At 52.1% G+C, this 25,872-nt stretch overlaps 1 protein-coding gene across 6 annotated transcripts in view; it reads right to left on the bottom strand.

Annotated features, from left to right (window-relative positions):
* Positions 1 to 23,747, bottom strand: part of MARK4 (microtubule affinity regulating kinase 4) — a 66,441-nt gene extending 42,694 nt beyond the window's left edge. For 3 of the 6 annotated variants that reach the window (XM_033158561.1, XM_033158563.1, XM_033158564.1), the window contains exon 1: positions 23,149 to 23,747. In XM_033158561.1, the coding sequence (XP_033014452.1) occupies positions 23,149 to 23,199 (51 nt within the window). In that variant the 5' untranslated portion in view covers positions 23,200 to 23,747. The remainder of the gene's footprint in view (positions 1 to 23,148) is intronic. The other 3 variants (XM_033158562.1, XM_033158565.1, XM_033158566.1) reach the window with 1 other exon arrangement.
* Between the last annotated feature and the right edge of the window lie 2,125 nt (positions 23,748 to 25,872).

The raw sequence follows: 25,872 nt of genomic DNA, 5'->3' as shown, positions 1-25,872 counted from the left end.
TTGAACCCTGGTGTCTCCTGGACCCTACTCCGAGACTCTCACCACTGCATCACACTGTCTCTCGAACCCAGTGATGCTTACGCAGACTGGCAGCTGCTCCCCGGGGTTTCAGGCAGAAGAGGACTTTTTCTGAAGCCCCACCCGGAGGTTGAACCTGCGGCCCTCGGCGTACAAAGCCACAAGTCACACGAACACCCCCAAAGGCCTTCAGGCCTCCACCTCACAGCTGCCTCTTGATTATAGCTTGGTTGGCAGAGCATGAAGTTCTTAATCTCTGGGTTGTGGGTTCAAGACCCATGTTGGGTAAAAAAAACAACAACCCTGCATTGCAGGGGGTTGGACTAGATGACCCTCCTGGTCCCATCCAACCCTACAGTTCTATGATTCTATTATGCCCGTTGGCAGCAGGGGAGTCTTCCCCATCCCGGTTGCCTTCAGCTGTTGTTGGACTACAGTTCCCATCATGCCTCTGGGCATGCCGATTAGGGCTGATGGGAGTTGTACTTCCAAACATCTGGTGAGGGTTAGGGCAGGGGTCAGCAACCTTTTTCAGCCGTGGGCCGGTCCACCATCCCTCAGACCATGTGGGGGGCCGGACTATATTTTTTTGGGGGGGGAAATGAACGAATTCCTATGTCCCACAAATAACCCAGAGATGCATTTTAAATGAAAGGACACATTCTACTCATGTAAAAACACCAGGCAGGCCCCACAAATAACCCAGAGATGCATTTTAAATAAAAGCACACATTCTACCCATGTAAAAACACCAGGCAGGCCCAACAAATAACCCAGAGATGCATTTTAAATAAAAGCACACATTCTACCCATGTAAAAACACCAGGCAGGCCCCACCAATAACCCAGAGATCCATTTTAAATAAAAACACACATTCTACTCATGTGAAAACACACGGATTCCCGGACCGTCCGTGGGCCGGATTGAGAAGGCGACTGGGCCGCATCCGGCCCACGGGCCTTAGGTTGCCTACCCCTGGGTTAGGGTTAGGCCAGAACCAAGGCATAGATTCACACCTACGTTTCATCCGACTTCTGAATGTGTTTGAACAAGCAAAAGGAGGCTTCGGGTAGGAGCCTGGCAGATAAACTGAGTGCTCGTCTTTGTCTCTATAATAACCCAGGACAGCCACAGAATCACAGAGTTGGAAGGCACCCCAAGAGTCATCTAGACCACCCCCCTGCAACGCAGCCCTCTCCTGCTTGGTCTGCCACAGGAACACATAGTTGCAAAGTTTATTTTATTTTATTTTATTTTATTTTATTTTATTTTATTTATTTTATTTTATTTTATTTTATTTTATTTTATTTTATTTTATTTTATTTTATTTTATTTTATTTTTTCAGTGGGTCCCGCTCAGCCGGCTTCAAAAGCAGCCTTAGATGTTGACATTTCAGCAGGTGAAACCTTTCCAGGCACAGAGAAAAGGGGGCAGGAAAAGCTTCGCCTGCTAAGCTATCTGCGTCTCAGGCAGCTGGTAACAGCACAGGAGCAAAGCGAGCAAAAACATTGGCAACCCTGGTGGAGCCTGTATCCTCCTTATTGCTGCCTGTCAACACTTGTGAGGGAGACCAGAATAGAGGAGCCTGCAAGCTCTCTGAGAAATAGCTGAAAAACGTTGAGCTATGTTTGGGCTAGGAAACAGACGATTAAGATTGGGGAGGGGGGGGAAAATATTTAACACATTTATCCCCTGCCTTTCCTCCAGGAGCTCCGAGTGGCCGACGAAGACGAAACCCATCAATTAACAGTTAAAAACATCCCTTGGAATTTAACGCTGAAACAACAGCAGGAAATAAGAGCGGCAAAACTAAGCCCACTTGATGTGGGAGGTATACTGCTTCTGGATACAGAGGTTCTATTCTTAGCCATCGTGACTAATAGACATCGACAGACATTGTCCTTTATGACTTTGTCTACATTTTTTCAAGGGGGAGAGGGAGAGAGAGAGAGCCACCAAAGGAAGCGGCCGCCACGACGTCCTGTGGGAGACGACTTTTTCTCGTGGCATCTGAATTTCCTTTCGTCAGTCCTGAATCTGCTGCCGCGGCACAAGAACCCCCTGCCCCTCTTCCCTAGCAACCTCTGGGTTGCTCTCCGGGGGGCAGAAGGAGAACCAACAGAGGGCGAACGCGGCAGGGAACCGGATTTCGGCTAAACGTTAGTATTTTGGCTAAACATTAAACTATGGAACTCCCCGCCACAGGAGGCAGCGATGGCCACCAACCATCTTTAAAAGAGGAAAGGGCCAATTCGTGGAGGAGGAGGAGAGGGCTGCCGACGGCTCCTAGCCAGGATGGCTCTGCCCTGTCTCCATGGCCGGAGGCAAAAATGCTTCTGAATCCCAGTTTCTGGAAACTACAGAAAAGGAAAGAGCTCTTGGGCTTGGATCCTGCTTGCAGGTTTCCTACTGGGGCATCCGGCTGGCCCCTGAGGGAACAGGATGCTGGACTAGATTAGCCCTCTGGCCTGATCCAGCAGCCTCTTCAGATGGGTGGTGCCACCTGGCCAGGGATGGCAGACACACAGCTCAGTCCGTAGAGCGCGAGACTCTTCAATCTCAGGGTTGTGGTTTGAGCGAACATTCCTGCATTGCAAGGGGGCTGGACTGGATAGAATCATAGACCACAAACTTGACATGAGTCAACAGTGTGATGCAGCAGCTAAAGAAGCCAATGCAATTCTGGGCTGCATCAATAGGAGTATAGCGTCTAGATCAAGGGAAGTAATAGTACCACTGTATTCCGCTCTGGTCAGACCTCACCTGGAATACTGTGTCCAGTTCTGGGCACCACAATTCAAGAAGGATACTGACAAGCTGGAACGTGTCCAGAGGAGGGCAACCAAAATGGTCCAAGGCCTGGAAACGATGCCTTATGAGGAACAGCTTAGGGAGCTGGGTATGTTTAGCCTGGAGAAGAGAAGGTTAAGGGGGGGATATGATAGCCATGTTCAAATATATAAAAGGATGTCATCTAGAGGAGGGAGAAAGGTTGTTTTCTGCTGCTCCAGAGAAGCGGACACGGGGCAATGGATTCAAACTCCAAGAAAGAAGATTCCACCTAAACTTTAGGAAGAACTTCCTGACAGTAAGAGCTGTTGGACAGTGGGATTTGCTGCCAAGGAGTGTGGTGGAGTCTCCTTCTTTGGAGGTCTTTAAGCAGAGGCTTGGCAGCCATCTGTCAGGAATGCTTGGATGGTGTTTCCTGCTTGGCAGGGGGTTGGACTGGATGGCCCTGGTGGTCTCTTCCAACTCTATGATTCTATGATCCCGAGGGACTGAGAGGCTGGCAACATTCCCTGCATTGCAAGGGGTTGGACTAGATGTCCTTCGGGTCTCTTGCAAATCTGCAGCTCTGTGAAACTCGCTGCCAAGTTTCAAAACAGACAAGCATGAATCGGGCAAGACTCGCCCCTTCCAAAACTGCTGTTGCTCCAGCAGGAACCGTAATTGGAAATGTTGCCAACGTCCCCGTGAAGAGCAGAGGAATCTGTGCAAGCAAATTTTAGTCTCAAAAGGACCCGAGGCAGTCTGCCTTGACACCCCCCTGCGCACACATGGCAACACACACACACCCCTGGTCAGGCCTTCCCTTCCCCGCACACAACAAAGGGACTGTTTCTGCCCCATTTCTTCCTTGAGTGGACCGAGCGAGAGAGCCGGGAGGCGCATTTTTCTGCCTCAGAAGGCGCTTTCTCTGAGCGTGGCCTAGAAGGCAGACCCGGCACAGCGAGGAAACCTTTGCTGCAGCCACCAGTCGCTCTGCTCACAAGGGCGTTTGTGAGAAGAAGAAGAAGAAGAAGAAGAAGAAGAAGAAGAAGAAGAAGAAGAAGAAGAAGAGTTTGGATTTGATATCCCGCTTTTCACTACCCGAAGGAGTCTCAAAGCGGCTCACATTCTCCTTTTCCCCTCCTCCCCCACAACAAACACTCTGTGAGGCGAGTGGGGCTGAGAGACTTCAGAGAAGTGTGACTGGCCCAAGGTCACCCAGCAGCTGCATGTGGAGGAGCGGGGACGCGAACCCGGTTCACCAGATTATGAGTCTACCGCTCTTAACCACTACACCACACTGGAGGAACAGGGCCTGGGCTTTGAGCCCCGAGCCTGTTGCTGCTCTCCACGAAGCGACACCAGCCTGCAAGACGTCGGGAGTAGCAAGAAGTTACGGGCTGGGCAGACGAAGGGAGAGTTAGCCATCCTTGCAGTGGTTATTTTCAAAGCAAGCTGCCTGGATGGGGGGCTCTACTTCGAGGCTCATGGTCTGTGGCGGATGAGCCCGGTCCCAAGGCCACTCATTCCTATTCTGTTCCTAAATGTGTTTGGAAAAGGAGAACACAGAAACAGTCTGCTGAATCAGGCCAAGGGCCCATCAAATCCAGCGCCCAGCAGCCAACCAGATGCCCCAATAGGAACCTGGCAAGCAGGATTTGATCACTGGGCTTCCTAGGAACTGGTATTCAGATGCGTTGCTGCCTCCGACTGGGGAGGGTGGAGCACAGCCATCCTGGCTGGTCGCCATCAATAGCCCCTCTCCTCCTCCGTGACTTTCTCTCATCCTCTTTTAAAACCATCCAGGCTGGTGGCTATCACTGCCTCCTGTGGCAGGGAGTTCCGCAGTTTAACTATGCGGTTTATTTTATCTGCCTGGAATCTTCCACATTCAGCTTCTGTTACATCATCATTAAAAAAGCTGGGGGGGGAGGGAAATCACATAACCACGCAAAACAACATTTAAAACCAGAGATTCCAAAATCCCCCTTTCTAAAAAGGTAATTGTTGTGCATTAAGTCACAGTGAGGAAACGTGAAATATTTGTGTATCGACCTCGAAGTAAATTGAGCTGGATAAACCGCTGATTGGCAGACGCGCTGGAGGAGCGACTGCTTTTTCTTTCCTTGTGTTTTAAGTGCACCTATGTCTCTCTTGTTGTTGTTGTTTAGTCGTGTCCGACTCTTCGTGACCCCATGGACCAGAGCACGCCAGGCACTCCTGTCTTCCACTGCCTCCCGCAGTTTGGCCAAACTCATGCCAGTCGCTCCGAGAACACTGTCCAACCATCTCATCCTCTGTCGTCCCCTTCTCCTTGTGCCCTCCATCTTTCCCAACATCAGGGTCTTTTCTCTTCTCTTCTCATGAGGTGACCAAAGTCTTGGAGCCTCAGCTTCAGGATCTGTCCTTCCAGTGAGCTCTCAGGGCTGATTTCCTTAAGGATGGATAAGTTTGATCTTCTTGCAGTCCATGGGACTCTCAAGAGTCTCCTCCAGCACCAGAATTCAAAAGCATCCATTCTTCGGCGATCAGCCTTCTTTACGGTCCAGCTCTCACTTCCATACATCTCGACTGGGAAAACCATATACCTAACAGCCAGTACAAGGCAGCTGCTGCTTGGCTCACTCGCGAAGCAACTTTGCTAATCCTGAGCAGCTACGCACCTCAGCTCTTGCAAGGGCAGATTAAGGCAGGGCTTGCCAGAATCAAGCCATCGTGACAGCCCCAAGTGGCTTGTGCAGGCGGCAGAGAAATAGGGTGGGGACCGGGGAGCATTCAGAGGTCAGTAACGTCACACAAAGGAACAAGGAAGCGCAAAGGCAGGCAGCTTCCCCGTCACACATGTCACCTAGTCGTGCACCCAGCCGGCAGCCTCTTAACTGCACATGGTTCCACTGCCAGGTCGGCTCCACTGGTTGTGGCAGCTGCTGCCAAGACCTCTCTGGGCTCCCCGCTAACTCGCTGCAATCTCCTGGGGAACCCCCCAGGGTAAAACTCTGCAGCTGGCAGCTCCTTCCTGAGGAAGGAACAGCAGCATCTCCTTCCGCTTGATGGTTCACAGGGCCGATCCTGAGCTCAGGGCGTGCGCCCCTCTTGCCATGGGGCTTCTCAGGAGCAGGGAGGGCAGGCGCTGATGTACCCGAGAAAGAACAGCCGCTGTAAACCTCCTTGGCCTAAGAACCCACGAAAAGCCTGGCTGCTAGTTCAGCATCCCTTTCTCACAGTGGCCAAATACCCCTAAGATCCTAGAATTCTAGATAGACTTCTTCTAGACCTGGAGGTTCCATTAGAGCAGGAAGGTCCAAAGTCCGTTTCGGGGGCCTAGTCTGGCCCGCCGGTCGGTTTAATCCGGCCCCTGTGGCAGTTTATTTCCTGGGGTAAAACCCTTAAAAAAATAAAAGCTCAACAGCTTTGCTCGGCCCTTACGGCCCTTCACTTCATCAGATCTGGCCCTCTTTGAAAAAAGTTTGGACCCCACAGCATTAGAGCATGGATGGGCAAACTAAGGCCCAGGGGCCAGATCCGGCCCAATCGCCTTCTAAATCCGGCCCGCGGATGGTCGGGGAATCAGCGTGTTTTTACATGAGCAGAATGTGTGCTTTTATTTCAAATGCATCTCTGGGTTATTTGTGGGGCATAGGAATTCGTTCATTATTATTTTTTCAAAATATAGTCCGGCCCCCCACAAGGTCTGAGGGACAGTGGACCGGCCCCCTGCTGAAAAAGTTTGCTGACCCCTGGCATTAAAGTGTCCTGTTCTCATTATTAATAGGAAGAAGGAGAAGGAGGAGAAGAAGAGGAGGAGGAGAAGGAATCTATGATCCTACCAGCTAAAAAGAGAAGGGATAGCTGTGTTGCTGTTGTCATTCTGACTCAGAATACTGGTTCATCAAGTCCAGAACGGCTTGCTCCCACAGGCTCCCCGGGGTCTCTTGCAGATGGGGAGGGTCTTTGCCAGACTTGCAAAGTGAGATTGCATCATTACGAATGCCAAGAGATCGAGTTTGCGGCCTTCTGCATGCCAAGCAGCTGCTCAGCCACCGGGTCCCCTCCCCAGTTTGGGGACTCAGATAGTTTCCAGAGAGAGGCAAAGGTAAAGGGAAAGGGACCCCTGACCATCAGGTCCAGTCGTGTCCGACTCTGGGGTTGCGGCGCTCATCTCGCTCTATAGGCCAAGGGAGCCGGCGTTTGTCCGCAGACAGCTTCCGGGTCATGTGGCCAGCATGACAAAGCCGCTTCTGGCGAACCAGAGCAGCGCACGGAAACGCCATTTACCTTCCCACTGGAGGGTCCCTATTTATCTACTTGCACTTTGATGTGCTTTCAAACTGCTAGGTGGGCAGGAGCTGGGACCGAGCAACGGGAGCTCACCCCGTGGCAGGGATTCGAACCGCCGACCTTCTGATCAGCAAGTCCTAGACTCTGTGGTTTAACCCACAGCGCCACCTGGGTCCCCCAGAGAGAGGTACCAGGGCCTATACCTGTTCCGAAACTTCAGCTACATCTAATCTATCTGGTGGTATGGAGGCTCTCTTGGGAGGGACTTCCTGGGAAAGTTTTTAAACAGAGGTAGGATTGGCTATCTGTCTGAGACTCCTTCATTGCAGGGGGGCTGGAGCAGATGCCCCTTGGAGACCCTTCCAACTGTACAATTTGATTATTCTATCACCTCTGTGCATGGCCTGAGACACCTGCCCGTTTACCAACACCCAGGCCTGCCCAAGATGGTGCCCACCAAGCTGGGCACAGCCTACCAGCCACTGAGAGCCAGTGTGGGGCAGTGGTTAAGAGTCGGACTAGGACTTGGGAGAGAGCAGAGTTCGAATCCCCCTCACACACAATTTAGGCCACGAAACTCACAGGGTGGCCTAGGTGATGCCAGTCACTGCATCTCTCAGTCTAACCTCCCTCACAGGGTTGTTGTGAGGATGGCATGGGGAGGAAGGGAGCTATGTGTGCCCCCCTTCAGCTCCTTGGATGGGGGAAAAAGTGGGCTATAAATGCAATACAGAAATAAATAACCTCTTGTCTTTTTTTCCTGCCTGCCTGGGATTTCGGGAGGTTGGGGGTGGAGCATAGGAGGTTCTCTCTGCGATGCAGAAGGCCACACTATGCTTGGCATTTTGCTCGGTCGATGGGCCCTGGGGTGGGACTTGGAGGCCATTTTCCCACCAGCGGTGAAGGTTTTCCGGGAATAAGAAACCCCAACGATGCGCAACTGTTCTGTTTACTTGTTTCCAAATAGAACAAAGCTCCTTTCTGTGACCCATTACGCACCGTGCTCTGGGGCAGCGGAGGTAGCTCTGGGAGGAAGCGGCCGATAAGATGGCAACTTGTCTGGGGGGGGGCGAGGAGGTGGCAGTACTCCCCAAAGCCAGAAAGGAAGTGGCATAACTTAGAACCACCAAAAGCCTGCTCCAGTCTGCACAGTGAACTTCTCAACCTCCAGAGACGTGCAGCCGGGGCTCACGCAACACCCCACGTTACTTTCTCATTGCAAGTGGCACCTGTCAATTACTTTTCAGTTCTTTCGAGTAAAAAACAAAACTTACTTTGGGAGAAGGAAACTCCGAAGGGGAGCAGAGGGCTACAGGTGCCTACGATGTTCTCCAAACCACGACAGGACTTCAAGTAGAGTCCAGAAGGTGGATTAGACCAAAGGCCTAACTAGTTGGTTTGGTGCAGTGGTTAGAGTGTTGGAAGGGACACCGAGAGTCATCTAGTCCAACCCCCTGGCAAACAGATGTTCTGTTGTGGTGACCATAGGGACCCCTATAGGTAAAGGGGACCCCTGAACATTAGGCCCAGTCGTGGAAGACTCTGGGGTTGCGGCACTCATCTCGCGTTACTGGTCGAGAGAGCCGGCGTACAGCTTCCGGGTCATGTGGCCGGCAGGACTAAGCCGCTTCTGGCGAACTAGAGCAGCGCACGGAAACGCCGTTTACCTTCCAGCCGGAGCGGTACCTATTTATCTACTTGCACTTTGACGTGCTTTCGAACTGCTAGCTTGGCAGGAGCAGGGACCGAGCAACGGGAGCTCACCCCGTCACTGCGGGGATTCGAACCGCCGACCTTCCGATCGGCAAGCCCAAGAGGGTCTGTGGTTTAACCCGCAGCACCACCTGCGTCCCTGTTATGACCATAACCTAAGTTTAATATCAAGGTTTCTAACACTGCTCTGCTCCTGGCAGCCATCGTGACCAGGAGGTATTGATAACCCTGCCCTCCACGCCTCCATCTCTTCTCCTGCTGGATCAGGCCAAAGGGGCCCCGTCTAGTCCAGCATCCTTTTCTCACAGGATGCCCATCCAGATGCCCATCATGGGAAACCCTGAAGGGGGGGTTGAACACAAGTCTCCCCTCCTGCGGTTTCCAGCAACTGCTGCCTCTGACCGCAGAGTGAGAGCAGAGCCATCCTGGCTAGTAGACATTGGATAGCTCCCTCCTCCTCTGTGAATTTGCCCGGTCCAAGTGGGTAGCCATCACTGCCTCCAGTGGGAGGGAGTTCCACGGTTTAACTACGTGCTGATCATTTCGGCACTGAAACAGGCTGTGAACTAGAATTACAGAAGTTCAGGCACGAGGGGTGCTGGTGGGAGGCAGGAAGGAAATGTCTCCGACTCGTGGCACCTAAAAGCGGCGGGGGTGGGGTGGGTTAAAGAGAGTATAGAATCATAGAATCATAGAGTTGGAAGAGACCACCAGGGCCATCCAGTCCAACCCCCTGCCAAGCAGGAAACACCATCAAAGCATTCCCGACAGATGGCTGTCAAGCCTCTGCTTAAAGACCTCCAAAGAAGGAGACTCCACCACACTCCTTGGCAGCAGCAAATCCCACTGTCCAACAGCTCTTACTGCCAGGAAGTTCTTCCTAATGTTTAGGTGGAATCTTCTTTCTTGTAGTTTGAATCCATTGCCCCGTGTCCGCTTCTCTGGAGCAGCAGAAAACAACCTTTCACCCTCCTCTATATGACATCCTTTGATATATTTGAACATGGCTATCAGATCACCCCTTAACCTTCTCTTCTCCAGGCTAAACATACCCAGCTCCCTAAGCCGTTCCTCATAAGGCATCGTTTCCAGGCCTTGGACCATTTTGGTTGCCCTCCTCTGGACACGTTCCAGCTTGTCAGTATCCTTCGTGAACTGTGGTGCCCAGAACTGGACACAGTATTCCAGGTGAGGTCTGACCAGAGCAGAATACAGTGGTACTATTACTTCCCTTGATCTAGATGCTATACTCCTATTGATGCAGCCCAGAATTGCATTGGCTTTTTTAGCTGCTGCATCACACTGTTGACTCATGTCAAGTTTATGGTCTACCAAGACTCCTAGATCCTTTTCACATGTACTGCTCTCAAGCCAGGTGTCACCCATCCTGTATTTGTGTCTTTCATTTTTTTTGCCCAAGTGTAGTACTTTACATTTCTCCCTGTTAAAATTCATCTTGTTTGTAGGAAGTGCATAAAAGTTTGTGGGGCGTGTGTAAAAGAAAAACCCCCACAGAGTGAGCGGTGCCTCCTCCTACTGCTCTTTAAACTCTGCTCAAGCCCTGAAGTTTGCAAATGTTTTTGCACCCTTGCTGAAGCCCTTACGAACAAAGCCCTTTGGTATCTCTGCATACTCCATTCAACCACAAGCAGTTATTCCCTGGATCACAGAGGTCTGGCTTCACAAGCTGATAGGAGGACTGAGCTAAGAAAGCCGTAGCAGTGGTTAGAGTGCTGGTCTGGGTCTGGAGAGGCCTGAGTTCGAATCCCTGCTTCAGTCTCTGTCTCTCTCTCTCTCCCCCCCCTCTCTCTCAACATAAACTTCCTCAAATTGTTGCTGCGAGAATAAAACAGGGAGGGCAAAGAAGGACCACGTGTGCCACACTGATCTTATCGGAGGAATAAATGCAGTGTGTGTGTGTGTGTGTGTGTGTAAAGGTAAAGGTACCCCTGACTGTTAGGTCCAGTCACGGACGACTGGGGTTGTGTGCTCATCTCGCTCTATAGGCCGAGGGAGCTGGCGTTTGTCCGCAGACAGCTTCCGGATCATGTGGCCAGTATAACTAAGCCGCTTCTGGCGAACCAGAGCAGCGCACGGAAACGCTGTTTACCTTCCCGCCGGAGTGGTACCTATTTATCTACTTGCACTCTGACGTGCTTTCGAACTGCTAGGTGGACAGGAATGTATATGCATATGTATTTGGGCTATGCCAACATTTACAGGGCATCTGTCCAGCGACAACAAACAGGACACATACCTAAATCTCAGCAGAAACCATAGGCAGTGCAGATGGCACTGTGGATTTTAAGTCCACCCGCTTTTCAAGGTGAAAGCACGTGACCGAGTGACGGAGAATCTCCCTTGCAAGCAGAAGGTCCGGGTTCAAATCCCCGTTGGCATCTCCAGGCGGGGGCTGGCAGAGACTCCCTGCCTGAAATCCTGGAGCACCTGTGCTGCCCGTCAGTGTAGGCATCAATGTGCTAGATGGACCAATGGTGTACTCAGTATAAGGCAGTTACAGGTAGGTAGCCGTGTTGGTCTGCCATAGTCAAAACAAAGCAAAATAAAAAATAAAAATAAAAATTCCTTCCAGTAGCACCTTAGGGACCAACCACCTTAGGGACCACAGTTCAAGAAGGATACTGGCAAGCTGGAACGTGTCCAGAGGAGGGCAACCAAAATGGTCCAAGGCCTGGAAACGATGCCTTATGAGGAACGGCTTAGGGAGCTGGGTATGTTTAGCCTGGAGAAGAGAAGGTTAAGGGGCGATATGATAGCCATGTTCAAATATATAAAAGGATGTCATATAGAGGAGGGTGAAAGGTTGTTTTCTGCTGCTCCAGAGAAGCGGACACGGGGCAATGGATTCACTACAAGAAAGAAGATTCCACCTAAACATTAGGAAGAACTTCCTGACAGTGAGAGCTGTTGGACAGTGGGATTTGCTGCCAAGGAGTGTGGTGGAGTCTCCTTCTTTGGAGGTCTTTAAGCAGAGGCTTGACAGCCATCTGTCAGGAATGCTTTGATGGTGTTTCCTGCTTGGCAGGGGGTTGGACTGGATGGCCCTTGTGGTCTCTTCCAACTCTAGGATTCTATGATTCTAAGTTTGTTCTTGGTATGAGCTTTCGTGTACATGCACACTTCTTCAGATACACTGAAACAGAAGTCACGAGACCCTTATATATAGTGAGAAAGTGGGGAGGAGTCTGGTGACTTCTGTTTCAGTGTATCTGAAGAAGTGTGCATGCACACGAAAGCTCATACCAAGAACAAACTTAGCTGGTTCCTAAGGTGCTACTGGAAGGAATTTTCTATTTTTTATTTTATTTTATTTTTCAGTATAAGGCAGATTCCTATGTTCCTAGGTTCATCTGCTTTCGACAGAGCTGGTTATGTGTTTTCCTGTACATCTTCTTCTTCCAAAGGGTGGTGTAGAGCAGTGTTTTTCAACCTTTTTTGGGCAAGGGCACACTTGTTTTATGAAAAAAATCACGAGGCACACCACCATTAGAAAATGTTAAAAAAATTAACTCTGTGCCTATATTGACTATATATAAAGTAATTCTCTTGAATAGGAATCAAATAAACACAATTTTTCCCACGGCACACCAGGCAACATCTCGCGGCACACTAGTGTGCCACGGAACAGTGGTTGAAAAACACTGGTGTAGAGTTTAATACGGTAGTGCCAAACTCCTATATATCATGTTTCTTTTACCCTTTAACTATTTTTCTTCATTTACTTTAATCTCAAAATAATAAAAGAAAAATTTAAGTGTTGGACATGGCCCTGGGAGAGACCAGGATTCAAATCCCCACTTGCCTGGCCACGAAGCTCACTAGTTCAATCGCTGCCTCTCTCAGCCCAGCCCACCTCCCAGGGTTGTTTTGGGGATTATATGGGGGGGGAGAAGAACCAGGTATGCCAATCTTGAGCTCCTTGGAGAAGAAAGTGGGAAACGAGAGCAACAAAACAAACGAACCGACAACCCCAGACTTCCCATCCATGTCTCCTGCCCATCTCAAACCAGAATCCCTCCCAGCAAAACGGGTGCGATTCCCGAAAGGAGACTCTGCTAACATTCAGCCAAAAGCCCCCTTTCCCACCCAGGCAGGAATTCTTACTTTCTGGGAGCGCCCCACTCCCTTGGCTTCCTCCAAAGAGGCCAAACTCAGCCCAAATCAGAGCTCCCGGTTCCAGACTCCCAATTACTAATTTTAGTGGGTTGTGTTTTTTTAAACTTTTGTAAAATAAAGGAGAGAGAAACTCGCTGGGAAGGAGGATTAGAGATCCCCCCCCCCCAACTTAAGCACCCTCGGCAACAGGTGCCAACGTGAACCAAAGGAGACGGTGCTGGCCGGCAGCGATGCATTCTGGGATGCAACTAGCCGGATCTCCAGGGGGGTGCGCAGACCAGGAATCTGGCTCGCTCCCCAGCAAGGAAAGGTCAAATGTGGTTCCGGAGACGGAGGCAGGTGGCGGGTAGGAAAACCTATTTGCAAGTTTATCTCGCACACAAGCCCGGGGGGGGGGGGACAACAACATCCTGGCATTTGTGGATTTTTGTGCTGCCTGGGAAATATTCTTTTTTGGGGGGGTTGGGAGAGTTGGTGTTGGAAACATGCTCGCTGTCACAGCCTGGCCTTTCTGAAAGGCTCGCTCTGCATTCCCACGGGAGGCTATTCAGGAATGCCTCGGTGCATTGTGGGACGCCGAGGAAGGACGCCTGTCAGGCTAGCGAGGGGGGGGGCTAGCACCACACACAGGGCCCCCCCCACTCTCCTCTGCAACCTCCACCTCAAAGCCCATCAATAATGCACTGGAAACAACACGCCGTGCGCCACAAGGAACGGAGGGCAGGGCGAGAGGATGCGCTGGGTGCCAGCAGGGGACGGAAGGACAAACACACACATACACACACACACAGGTGTGCAAAGAGGAGGCTGCCTCTATGTTGCATGCAAGAGAGAGGGGGTTTATTCATTTAGGATCTGCTCAAGGCGCGGCAGAGAAGGATGAAAGGTGCTGCGTTGTGCAAAAAATTTTTTTTAAAAAAGCACCAAACCGGTTACCAAATACAGGTGAAACTCGAAAAATTAGAACATCGTGCAAAAGCCCATTTATGCAAGCAATTGTTTTCATTAGCTACTGGAGTTTAATGTATGAGATAGACTCATGGCATGCAAAGCGAGATATGTCAAGCCTTTGCTTGTTATAATTGTGAGGATTATGGCACACAGCTGATGAAAACCCCAAAGTTGAGATTGTTAATTTGGGGTTCTCATCAGCTGTGCACCATAATCATCACAATTATAACAAACGAAGGCTTGACATATCTCGCTTTGCATTTCATGAGTCTATCTCATATATTAGTTTCACCTTTTAAGTTGAATTACTGAAAGAAATTAACATTTCCACCATATTCTAACTTTTCGAGTTTCACCTGCACTGTACCTATTAGACGTTGCACAAAAAAATGGAAAAAAGGCCACAGAAGAAATCCAAACAGCTTCCACCAACACAGAATCGTGGAGCAGCAGAACGGGGAAAGGGGTCGCTGTTTAGGGAAGCTTTTAATGTGTGGTATTTTAATGTATTTGATTTTTGTTGGAAGCCGCCCAGAGTGGCTGGGGAAATCCAGCCAGATGGGCGGGGTACAAATAATAATAATATTTATTATTATTATTATTATTATTATTATTATTATTATTATTATTATCATCATCATCTAGTCCAACCCAAATTGCAGCTAACTTGACTGAAAGATATACAGGGAGAAAGCAGGCAGGGATTGCAGGACTCAGATGGATGTGATGGAGCTTCCCCTGGCAGCCAAGGGGATGGGGCAAGGACCCCAGAGAAGGGGACATTGACTCAGGAACAGGGTGGATTCGATTTAAATCAAACTGATTTAAATCAAACTGAGGCTTGATTTAAATCACAGTTTTCTACATAAAGACTAATTCTTGCTGGTATAACTTTAATATGCAAGCAGATGAAGATTTTTAGAATAACAACTTTTCATATTAGTTTTTTATCCCCAGTTCAATAGCTTAATCATTCATATTTGGACAACTATTCTGTTGTACTTAGGAAGGAGAAAAATAATCATTACCTTAATAATAACAATTTAAATACAGTGGTGCCCCGCTAGGCGAATGCCTCGCTAGACGAAAAACTCGCTAGACGAAGGCATTCGTCTAGCGGAAGGCTGCCCCGCAAGACAAAATTTTTTTTCCTGTCTAGCGAAAACCGCTGTTTGCATTGCCGCTTCGCTAGACGAAAAAACTGCCTCTTCCAACTCTATGATTCTATGAAATTTCAGCAACGCCCTGCGAGAGGCCAAAATCCGGCACCCCCCTGCCTCTCGACTTCCATTCCGCATCATTGTGGCAGCGCCCTTTCGGCTCAGCACCTGGTGTAGGCGAATAGGTCGAGCTCCGCAAAAATCTGTCTCTGCTCTAGACACAAGTGGAGATGCTCAGAAATTGACAGGCCACACCTGCGCTTCACCAAGCCAAACTGCCGCAGTTTCCTGATTATTCCCCCGTTACAAACTCTGTCCTCAAAGCTCCCTCCCCAAACTGCCATGGTGACGTACTCAGTCTCCCATCCTTACTTTACTGCAGAAGAAGAGTTTGGAGTCGATATCCCGCTTTATCACTACCCTAAGTGGTCTAAACCACTGAGCCTAGGGCTTGCTGATCAGAAGGTCGGTGGTTCGAATCCCCGTGACAGGGTGAGCTCCCATTGCTCGGTCCCAGCTCCTGCCCACCTAGCAGTTCGAAAGCACGTCAAAGTGCAAGTAGATAAATAGGTACCGCTCCGGCGGGAAGGTAAACGGTGTTTCCGTGTGCCGCTCTGGTTCGCCAGAAGCGGCTTAGCCAGTAAAGCGAGACGAGCGCCGTAACCCCGGAGTCGTCCGCGACTGGACCTAATGGTCAGGGGTCCCTCTACCCTTTACCTTTAAGGAGTCTCAAAGTGGCTAACATTCTCTTTTCCCTTCCTTCCCCACAACAAACATTCTGTGAGGTGAGTGGGGCTGAGAGACTTGAAAGAAGTGTGACTAGCCCAAGGTCACCCAGCAGCTGCATGTGGAGGAGCGGAGACGCGAACCTGGTTCACCAGATTATGAATCTACCGCTCTTAACCACTACACCATACTGGCTTTCGATCACTTGGGACCAAGTGAAGATGCTTGGGCACCAGGATAGTGCCTAACATCTCCAGTATCTGGGGATCATTATACCTGGACTGTTTCCACACACTAATACCCCATCCTGTAGAATTGTACCAGTTACATATTGTCTGCACAACTGGAATGAATTTCTGGAACCAAATTGCTTTTTTCTGTGCGGCCTGAGCAGGAGCAATTAAGAAAAAAAGGTTGGAACATGCCAATATCCATGTGGACTGTCCCTGGATGAAGTGACTTTTCTTCTTCTAAGTTCTCAAATTTTGTGCCCTAGCTCAAGGTTGTCACATGAACTAGTCAGATGTTTAAACTGAGAATCAATCACAGTCAGTTCATCATTTGACAAATAAGACTTGAGAGCTGTCTTGCCCTAAAATGACAACTTTCTTTGTTGTTCAGTCGTGTCCGACTCTTCGTGACCCCATGGACCAGAGCACGCCAGGCACGCCTATCTTTCGCTGCCTCCCGCGGTTTGGCCAAACTCATGCTAGTCGCTCCAAGAACATGCTAGTCCTTCATGGAGTGGCTTGCCGGTTCCACGCCTTGTCGTGGCGAAGGGGCTTGAATGAGTCAGGGAAGCTTGGGCAACCCAAGATGGACAGGTCACAGTGGAGAGTTTAGACTAAATGTGATCCACTTGGAGGAGGAACCGGCAAGCCACTCCAGTATCCCTGCCAAGAAAACTCCATGGACAAAGACAACAGGCACAATGGCAACTAGACATTCCATTTTTGGCAACTGCAACCTTGGTATAAGGAGCCATATGGCTCCCAGCTGGATGTGGTAAGTGAGAGCTGGACCATAAAGTGAGAGCTGGACCATAAAGAAGGCTGATCGCCGAAGAATTGATGCTTTTGAATTATGGTGCTGGAGGAGACTCTTGAGAGTCCCATGGACTGCAAGAAGATCAAACCTATCCATTCTCAAAGAAATCAGCCCTGAGTGCTCACTAGAAGGACAGATCCTGAAGTTGAGGCTCCAGTACTTTGGCCACCTCATGAGAAGAGAAGACTCCCTGGAAAAGACCTTGATGTTGGGAAGGATGGAGGGCGCAAGGAGAAGGGGACGGCAGAGGATGAGATGGATGGACAGTGTTCTCGAAGCTACTAACATGAGTCTGACCAAACTGCGAGAGGCAATGAAGGATAGGCGTGCCTGGCGTGCTCTGGTCCATGGGGTCACGAAGAGTCGGACACCACTGAACGACTGAACAACAACAAATGGCTCCCAGCTTACATATCCGCTTCCATGTTTTTAAACCCAGCCCAAACTCAATAACCAGGTTGGGACTGGAGCACGAAGCAAAGATTAGACCAAATACAAGCACATTCAGCGTTGATCACGCACTCCGCAGCATTCAACACACCTCACAAACACCACCACGGTCTCTGTAGAGCCCTGCAGGGTGGGCCAGGATCCTTGCCAACGTTGCCAGCCGAGGTTCAAGAGGCAGCGGGGATACTCAAAGATCACCTAGCAAATCCCAAGACTTGGATGAGACATTCCGGCCGACACTCAAGTTTGAAAAGCTCCTGGCTTTTTCGGAGACGCAAAGACAAGACTGAAGTGTGTGTGTGTGTGTGTAGCTTTGGAGATATAAACATTGGCAGCTTTCCCAACGAAAACTTCCATACAACTCCAAGGGCTCAGATGTTCCCACGCCAATCTAAGCCGGCCCAGTAAAAAGCTACCCTTTTTATCCTGGGCTTCCCCCTTAGGGAGCAAAAGGGCCCCCAATTTCTAGACACCTTTTTAAAAAAATAAAAATAAACCAAAAGTACAGGTTTGCTTCCCTTACGAAGCCATTGCAGTCATTAAAAGGAGAAACCCCGGAGCAAACAAACAGGCCCCATTAAGTTCCCTTGACTCACGCGATTTCTGCTGAGCGCAGGATTCCACTCTCCTTGGGGCAGGATCTGGCTTTCTCCTGCCCAGACAGCCGCAAATGTTTCCGTGCAGAGGGAACCCTCAAGCCGCAACAGGAGCCCGGCAGATTTGGGGGGGGGGTAGTGGGCCAAAGCGCCTGGCCGAGGTTGCGGGAGGAGAGCTGTGTTTTTCCGCCGAACTGATGAAATGCTATCGGCTTCTTCATTCAGGAAGATCAACAGAGCAGGGAGGCCGGCCAGGAAGCAGGGCCCTGCCCTGACACCTCACCCCGAAAGACAACTGCGTGCAGAGGCCGCAAAACCAGCTGCAATTTCAAGAGAAACCGGTATGGCACTTGGGTCACTCCATGCTGTGGGGAAGTTGCCGACACAGCGACCGCCTCGTTGGAGAAGGGAGGCAAAGAAGCCGATTTCGGCACGAAGCGGCATATAAATGCACCACCGGGGGGAAACACAGCGCACAGGCAGGCAGCAGCTCTGAGCAGCTGTGGGTTGCCCTCAGTCTACGGACACATTCACACCATGCCTTTTAAGCACCACGACACCACTTCAAAACAGTCGCCGCTTCAAAAAAGATCGCGGGAAGTGCAGTTTTGTTGAGGGTGCCGAGAGACCTTGGGAGACCCCTGTTCACACACACTCCAGAGCTAGAGTTAGGAGCTCAGGTATATAAGCTAGGTCCCAAATAGCACCTTAAACCTAGGTTGCGGTCGCCACAACGGAATGTCTGTTGACCGGGAGGGCTGGACTAGATGTCTCTCGGGGTTCCTTCCAACGCTACAATTGTATGATCTCAAGGACATTGCTTAACTGCGGCTTGGTCTTACAACGATTCACTTGTCCCAGTGTTCAGGAAAGAGAAAACCACCGTGGAAATGGAAATGGTATTAACTATGGACTAAGGCAGAGGTTTTTAAAACTGCGGCAACCAACCCTGGAAGCGAGAAATCTCCTCGCGCTTGCAACTGGACCCGTGTCAGTAGCAACACACACCTGGCGCCTGGGGAATTCCAAACACTGCCCCGAGCTACAATTCTCAGAGAGGTTTAATCCTCAAATCCTCTTCCCAATGAGATCCAGGGTGGTGTTGTGGTTAGTGTGCCGGACTAGGACCTGGGAGACTAGGGTTCGAATCCCCACTCAGCCATGAAGCTCACTGGGTGACCCTGAGCCAGTCGCCGCCTCTCAGCCTAACCTACCTCACAGGGTTATTGCGGGGATTTAACAAAGAGGAGGATAAACATGTAAATCACTTGAGAAGAAGGTGGACTATCAGTGCAGTAAACAAACTCTGGGCATGGTGGCTCTGGGAGGGGAATAGGTGTGTGTGTGTGTGTGTGTGTGTGTGTGTGTGTGTGTGTGTATGTGTGTCTCCTAACAATTCTCAGCATCCTTAAACTACAGTTCCCAGAATTCTTTGGGGGGGGGGAAGAAGCCATGACTGTTTGAAGTGGCATCAGGGTACTTTGTGGGGAGAGAAATATTCTCCAGCTAAGGGTCCTTGAGGACAATGGCTGCATCTCAGGGTTTGAGCCTCAAATCTGTAGAAACGGAGGAGGAAGAAGTTCCCACACCCTCGACTCCGACAGAGTAGAAGGCTTTGTCTGGGCTTCGCAATACCTGCCAACTGCAAGGGCCATCTTCTCTTCAGTTGCCACCCCAAAACCTGTGAAAACCATAGCCCTGCCCTCTGTTAGCTTTTCCATCAGCGGCCATCGCTGTCCTTTGGGTGTGTCCCTCGTTTCCGCAGAGACCACTCACGGGGGCCCCAAGCCCCCAACTCGTAACCTCAGGCGAGCGGAGGCGAGCTCGGCACTGAGCGGCGGGAGGGCTCGGCGCATGCTCAGAGGCACCCTTCTCCTCGCCGCCGCCCTGCGAGTTTGAGCGTGGCTGCCACCGAGGGCAGGCTGTGGGGCGAGGCCCACGTGGTGGCTGCCGTGGCAAGGATTTCGCTTCCATGGAAACACGGCAGTGGTGGTGGTTGCAACAGAGAGGAGCTCTTGTTGCTGGCGAGAACAGTTAACAGCAGCCGCCGCAGCAGCACAGGGTGGGGCCCCGAGATCCTGAAATGCCTCCGATGACAACAGCAAAGGTGTGAACTGGCGTTGTTTGGGTTGGAAGCCGTCCTCACCTGCGCGTTCAAAGCCACGTGGGCCGTGACGGCTGAAGACCTGGATTTCACAATGAACAGTCTGGGGGAGAAGGAAGAGATGCCTCCCTCCCTCTCTCTCTCTCTCTCTCATGCATGCCAGATGCAACTGGAATCACACGCCTATCAGACTGGATAACAGATTTCTTCTATTACTGCTATCGTCATTATCATCACCATGTACATTTTGCAGCTTGCCTGGCCAACGACACTTCCTTCTCGAGGAACAGAGGAAGCCGCCTCACGCTGAATCGGACCACTGGCTCATCTCTGTCCCTCTTGATTGATTAGATGGGCTCTCCGGGGTTTCAGACAAGGGCTCTCTCCCCCAGCCCTACCCAGAGATGCTGCCAGGGACCATCTGTATGCCAAGCGCTGAGCCGTGGCCCTTCTAGTCCCTTCCTGCCACAAGCCTGTGAGGTAGGCCGCTCTCGTTACGATTTTCGCACACTGGGGAACCGAGGCCGAGAGAGACGTGCTCTGCCCACCCAGGAATCCCGTGGCTCACCTGAGATTTTTTTAAGTAAAAAAACAGAATCTATTGTATGCTTCTTTGGTTGTAAGACCCACTGGACTTACTTCTGGGTAAGAACAAAAGCGTATGTTTTAAGACTGGGATTATTGTATTAAAAGAGCAGAAATTGTCGGGGGTTCCTTCTCTCATCCTTCTATACACGAGAACTGCATTCTGTAGTGTCTGTGACCCCTCCCAGCCACTAACCCCAAAGCAATTTATTCCAGGATCAGTGAAAGTTATGCCATACAATCACAGAACTGTGGCATTGGAAGGGACGCCAGGGGTCATCTAGTCCAACCCGCTGAAATGCAGGGATCTCAGCCAGATCATACACGAGAGGTGGCCATCTAGGTAAAGGGACCCCTGACCGTCAGGTCCAGTCATTTTGTTTCATTCTAGATTATATTATTGGTGTGAGTAAATACAGTATACGTAAAGGTAAAGGGACCCATGACCATTAGGTCCAGTCGTGTCCGACTCTGGGGTTGCGGCGCTCATCTCGCTTTACTGACCGACGGAGCCGGCGTACAGCTTCCGGGTCATGTGGCCAGCAGGACTAAGTCGCTTCTGGCGAACCAGAGCAGTGCACGGAAACGCCGTTTACCTTCCTGCCGGAGTGGTACCTATTTATCTACTTGCACTTTGACGTGCTTTCTAACTGCTAGGTGGGCAGGAGCAGGGACCGAGCAACGGGAGCTCACCCCGTCATTGCGGGGATTTGAACCGCCGACCTTCTGACTGGCAAGCCCTAGCCTCTGTGGTTTAGACCATAGCGCCACAGGTGGCCATCTAACCTCTGCTTAAAAACACCTCCAAACTTGTAGTTGTGCTCGAGAGTTTTCCAGAAGAGGCACCTGTCTGGCCACTGTGAGAACAGGAAGCTGGACAGGGTGAGTCACTGGCCAGCAGTCGGTTCTTTTTTTGCTCTGATAACCTAAAGGAAGGTGCCTCTAGATGCCTGTCCCAGGACCCTCTGCTCCACATGGGTGGAGGGGAAGGAGAAACCCACACCCCCTGAATAGCCACCGCCACCCTGAGCTCTGTCTCACCCAAACACACGGCAGCGCCCGAGATCTCAAGCTACATATTCCATTTCCTGGCTTATCAAAGCCATCATAAGGGCTAGGTACTTGTGTGTGCATGTGTGTGTAAAATTTCCGGAATGCCAAACGCCTAATATTCAGAGTAAGATGTAGAGCTGGCCATGAAGGGTTCTGTAAGTGCCACTGGGCATACTTTGGCAGAGGGAGGGGCTACCCCCCCAGCTGCGTGCAGGGTCAGTACATGGCCTTTCAGAGCTCCGCACAATATCCACCAAGTAGCCATCCATCTTGCAGCCTTGAGGAATGATATTTTGGAAACACAGTGTTTCCCCAGAGCCGAGAGACCAAGCACTCTGAACAAATTGGCTTGGGAAACGTTCATCTTGTAACCTCCGGGGTAAATTTGGTGTGCTGTTTTTGGGGGTTCACAACACACAGGTGAATGATGGCTGAGAATCCCTCGACTTCACAGCTTACTGCCTCTCTCTTTCTCTCTGTGTAGGCCTGCCATTGTGTAAGGGCCTTCTGGCATGACAGGGGGGGGGGAACCCGCATCCTGAACACAGGCCCCAGTCTGAGTGTTTGCTCTTTGGCTCCGCAGCGCCCACTAAAACCTACCATGGCTCTCCAAGGATTGCCCTCCAGGCCCCCACGACAGCAGCCAAAGGCCCTTTGCATCACATCAAAATGAGAAGCCGCTGCATGGAGCTCTGCGGAGATCAGCAGCACCCCCTTGCCTTCCCAGAGAGACCCCCTCCCTCCACACACAGGTGCATCTGTCTGGGGCTCTGCCAACCAGCAGCGTGAATATCCCTACTGACTGCCCACCTGGGGTGTGTGCGCGCATGGGAGAGAGCCCACCCTGCCAGACTGACTGACCGGCAGGCACCACCACAACCCACAGCCGCCAAACCTCCTGGCTCCCAAACCCAAATGTTACCTAACAACAGCAGGCCAGAGGAAGCAAAACGGGCATTAAGGGCTGGGCACCATGCCCATGCCGATGGCATCAGGCCTTCCTCACGGGAGGATCCTTTGCCAAATCGAGGGAGAATGTTAGGAGGGTGGGGTGTGTCCCCCTCTTCCCCCCACCCCCTGCGGCTTATCCACCCGTGTTTTCAGGCCGCATCAGAAGAGCAAGAAGGAGGTCTTGGGGTCGCGCGCTCCATCCCCCGGAGAGAGATCCGAGAAGCCGGGCCCGGTGGGTCACCTCGAGACCCGTCTCCGGAAAACAACGCCAGGCTTGGCTCAGCCGTCCCGGAACGGATCGATGGGAGAAAAAAGCCTGTGGTGATTTTTCCTGCCCGCCCTAGTGATTGGGGGATGGGGCGGGCGGGGGTGGGGGGAGAAGGTTCCTGCCTTGCCAGTCATTCCGCAGTGCCCAGCTCTGTGGCTGAGGGCGCAAAAGCGAGCCCCCCCCCCCCAATCTGGCTAGCGGCGGGCGCGCGCACCGGCCAAACGAGGGGCCACCGGCGCACCCCGACCCCACCCCGTCCACCCACACATACACACACACCCCACCGGCTCTTACACGCGCGCGCACACACACACAGCGCCCGGTAAACAAACGGGACTCACCGTCTCGGCATTGCGCTCATTGCCCGTCGCCAGCGCGGTGCGCAAAGACATCGTCCTCCTCCTCTTCCTCCTCCCGGAGCCGGGACGCCGCGGGGGCGAGGGGGGCTACTTTCCTGCTGGCCTCCCCCCAAGCGGACACTCATAGAAGCCTCCAAGCACCGGGCCGGCGGAGGGAGGGACGGACGGAGGGCGCTGGAGAGGGAGATGCGATGGGTCGGGGAGAGGGCGAAAGGCGCTCCGTGCGCCCCCGAGGAAAGGGGGCTTATTTCCCCAAGGGGGGGCTCATGTTTGGAGTGGGGTGGGGGGCAGACTGCTGCCGCCGCTGCTGCTGCCGCTGCTGCTGCAAAGGCCACTGGTCAGTTGCTCGTGCCGGGGCTGCCTCTCAGAGCCTGCGCGCCCAGCCCGGCCGCCGCGTTCTCCCCGCAGGCAGGAAAGGGCAGAGGCGCTTCCTGCCACCCCCCATAAGGCTCCCGAGCGGGGAGGAGGGCTGCGGAGGGAGAGAGGTCCGCCCGGAATGCGGGCGTCCAAGGCGGGCGGGCGCAATCCGAGCCACCGTCAGGCCCCCTCCCGTCGTCGTTGCCACCGCCGCCGCCAGCACAAAGCTCGGTGGCTCTGCCGCCGCCGCCGCCGCTCCTGCGCCGGCCGAGGCGGGGTTCACCTAAGGCTGCCGGGGCTCCGGGCTGGCGGAGAGGGAGCCATCGGGGCTCCCGGCCATCGGCAGGCAGGCTGGAGGCGGTCGGGGTTAGGAGGGGGGGGGGGCTTCGGGAGGAAGCCGAAAGAGAGCGCCCCCCGCAGGAGCCTGCCAACGCCGCCGGGAGACCGCGAGGAGGGAGGAGGAGGAGCAGAGGGGGAAAAGGGGAAGGAAAAAGGACGCCGAGGAGGAGGAGGAGGCTGGGCTGGGCCGGACGACTCACACACGCCAGGCGGAGGAAGCGGGTGCCGCTTAAAGGCGCCGCCGCCGCCGCCGCCGCCGCCTGCGTAAAAACGCGCAGCGGGGCGAGGGCGCGCGGAAAATTATGATTGGAAAGGGACGCCGCCCTGGAGCGCCAGCAGAAGGAGCTTTCTCTCCTCTCCCCCCCGCACCACACAGTCAATGGGGAGGGCGCGTGTTGGTAACGAGCGGTGCCTCTGAGCATGGGCAGAGCGCCCCGCTTAATCCAAAACCAGGCTTAGAGGAAAACGGCAAGCAAAGGAGAGCGCAGGGAGATCGGGGCCAATTCTCTTGGCCGCCACCTTCGGCCCCCGCCGTTTTCAAAGCCAGGATGCCGACTCTCGGGAAGGCGTAATGAAGAGCGTGCTCCTGAGCGTGTGCAGAGTGCTTTTCTTTGAGAAAATGCACTTAGCTTTCACTCAGCAGCTGGAATGAGGAAGGGAAGGAAGCTTCTCCGGGCCTTCTTTCTTTCTTTCTTTCTTTCTTTCTTTCTTTCTTTTGGAACGTAATTAAAAGTGTGCGAGGCTCTGTACGTCACCTGAGCTGCTCAGCGGCAGGTAACAATCAGTTTCTTTGGCCTGCTTTGTTCAGCCTCTGCACGCGAAGATTCTCAAAGGCAAAAACGCTCATGTAGCATTGTCTTAAAGTGACGCGGCTGCGAACGGGGCGCCTGTACCGGAACAGACCGAAAAAGCAAAGCGGGCTGGGATTTTTAAAATTATTTTTTTGCTTGCCTTGGGGAAAACCTGCGGAACTCCCTGCCAGTGCGCCGCTGGACTGTGAGAAAGGCGTGACAACATCCGAGTTGCGGAAAAGCTCTCCAGCAATTGGTCACTGGGATCCAGGCACCCGCTGATCATGTGGCCAAGGGGGGGGTGTGCCTTTTTTTTTAACCCTCCAACGGCTGGAGGAGGGGGGTGAATCGATCGTTAAGACGTGGGATGTTTTAAACACGACAATGTTTTTAGGAGCGTTTCCTCTGGGTTATTTGGAGTTCGGTGGGTACGCGCTGCGGCGAGACTCCGTCCCTGAGCTCTGGCTACCCACTTCTGGCTGCCTCTGAGCATCTGCAGAGTGCCTTGCCTTTGCACACTTGAGCAAGAAGCCCACCTCCACCACGTATCTGGAATCTGAGGGGAAGTCTCCTAAGCAAGCCTTCTCTTCTCGGCCTCCCGAGCACCTTTCCTTTTGGAAATTAAAGCACTTTGTAATTAGAACTGGGAAGCAGCTAGTCCTCAAGGTTTTCTGGTTTGCTTAAAGCAGGCTCCTTCAGTCTGGGGGGGGGGCCGCCAGACATTTGGGACTACAACTCCCATCAGCCCCACTGTCTGGGCGGGGGGGAGGGCTTATGGGAGTTGTAGTTCAAAAGTCTGGCAATATCCAGGCTGGAGAAGACTGCTCTGCTCTTCACCCCTTAAAAAACACTGAACGACTGAACAACAACAACTTCTATTGCTATTTAGACTGCTGCCCACCCTTCACCATGGGGTTGCAGGGCGGAACACAACGTTTTTAATATACAGCGGCCATAGGCAAACTTCGGCCCTCCAGATGTTTGGGACTACAATTCCCATCATCCCTGACCGCTAGTCCTGTTAGCTAGGGATGATGGGAGTTGTAGTCCGAAACATCTGGAGGGCCAGAGTTTGCCTATGCCTGATATACAGTATAGTAGGCATGTCCAACCGATCCATCGTGATCTACCAGTTGATCACGGGCATCCCTGGTCAATCGCGTGATCACTGGCAGTTTTTTTGTAGTGGGAGTAGATCGCAGTCTCTTGGGAGTTGGAC

This window comes from Lacerta agilis, chromosome 8, assembly GCF_009819535.1.
Source record: "Lacerta agilis isolate rLacAgi1 chromosome 8, rLacAgi1.pri, whole genome shotgun sequence".
NCBI lineage: Eukaryota > Metazoa > Chordata > Lepidosauria > Squamata > Lacertidae > Lacerta > Lacerta agilis.
This window is presented reverse-complemented; position numbering and strand designations above follow the sequence as displayed.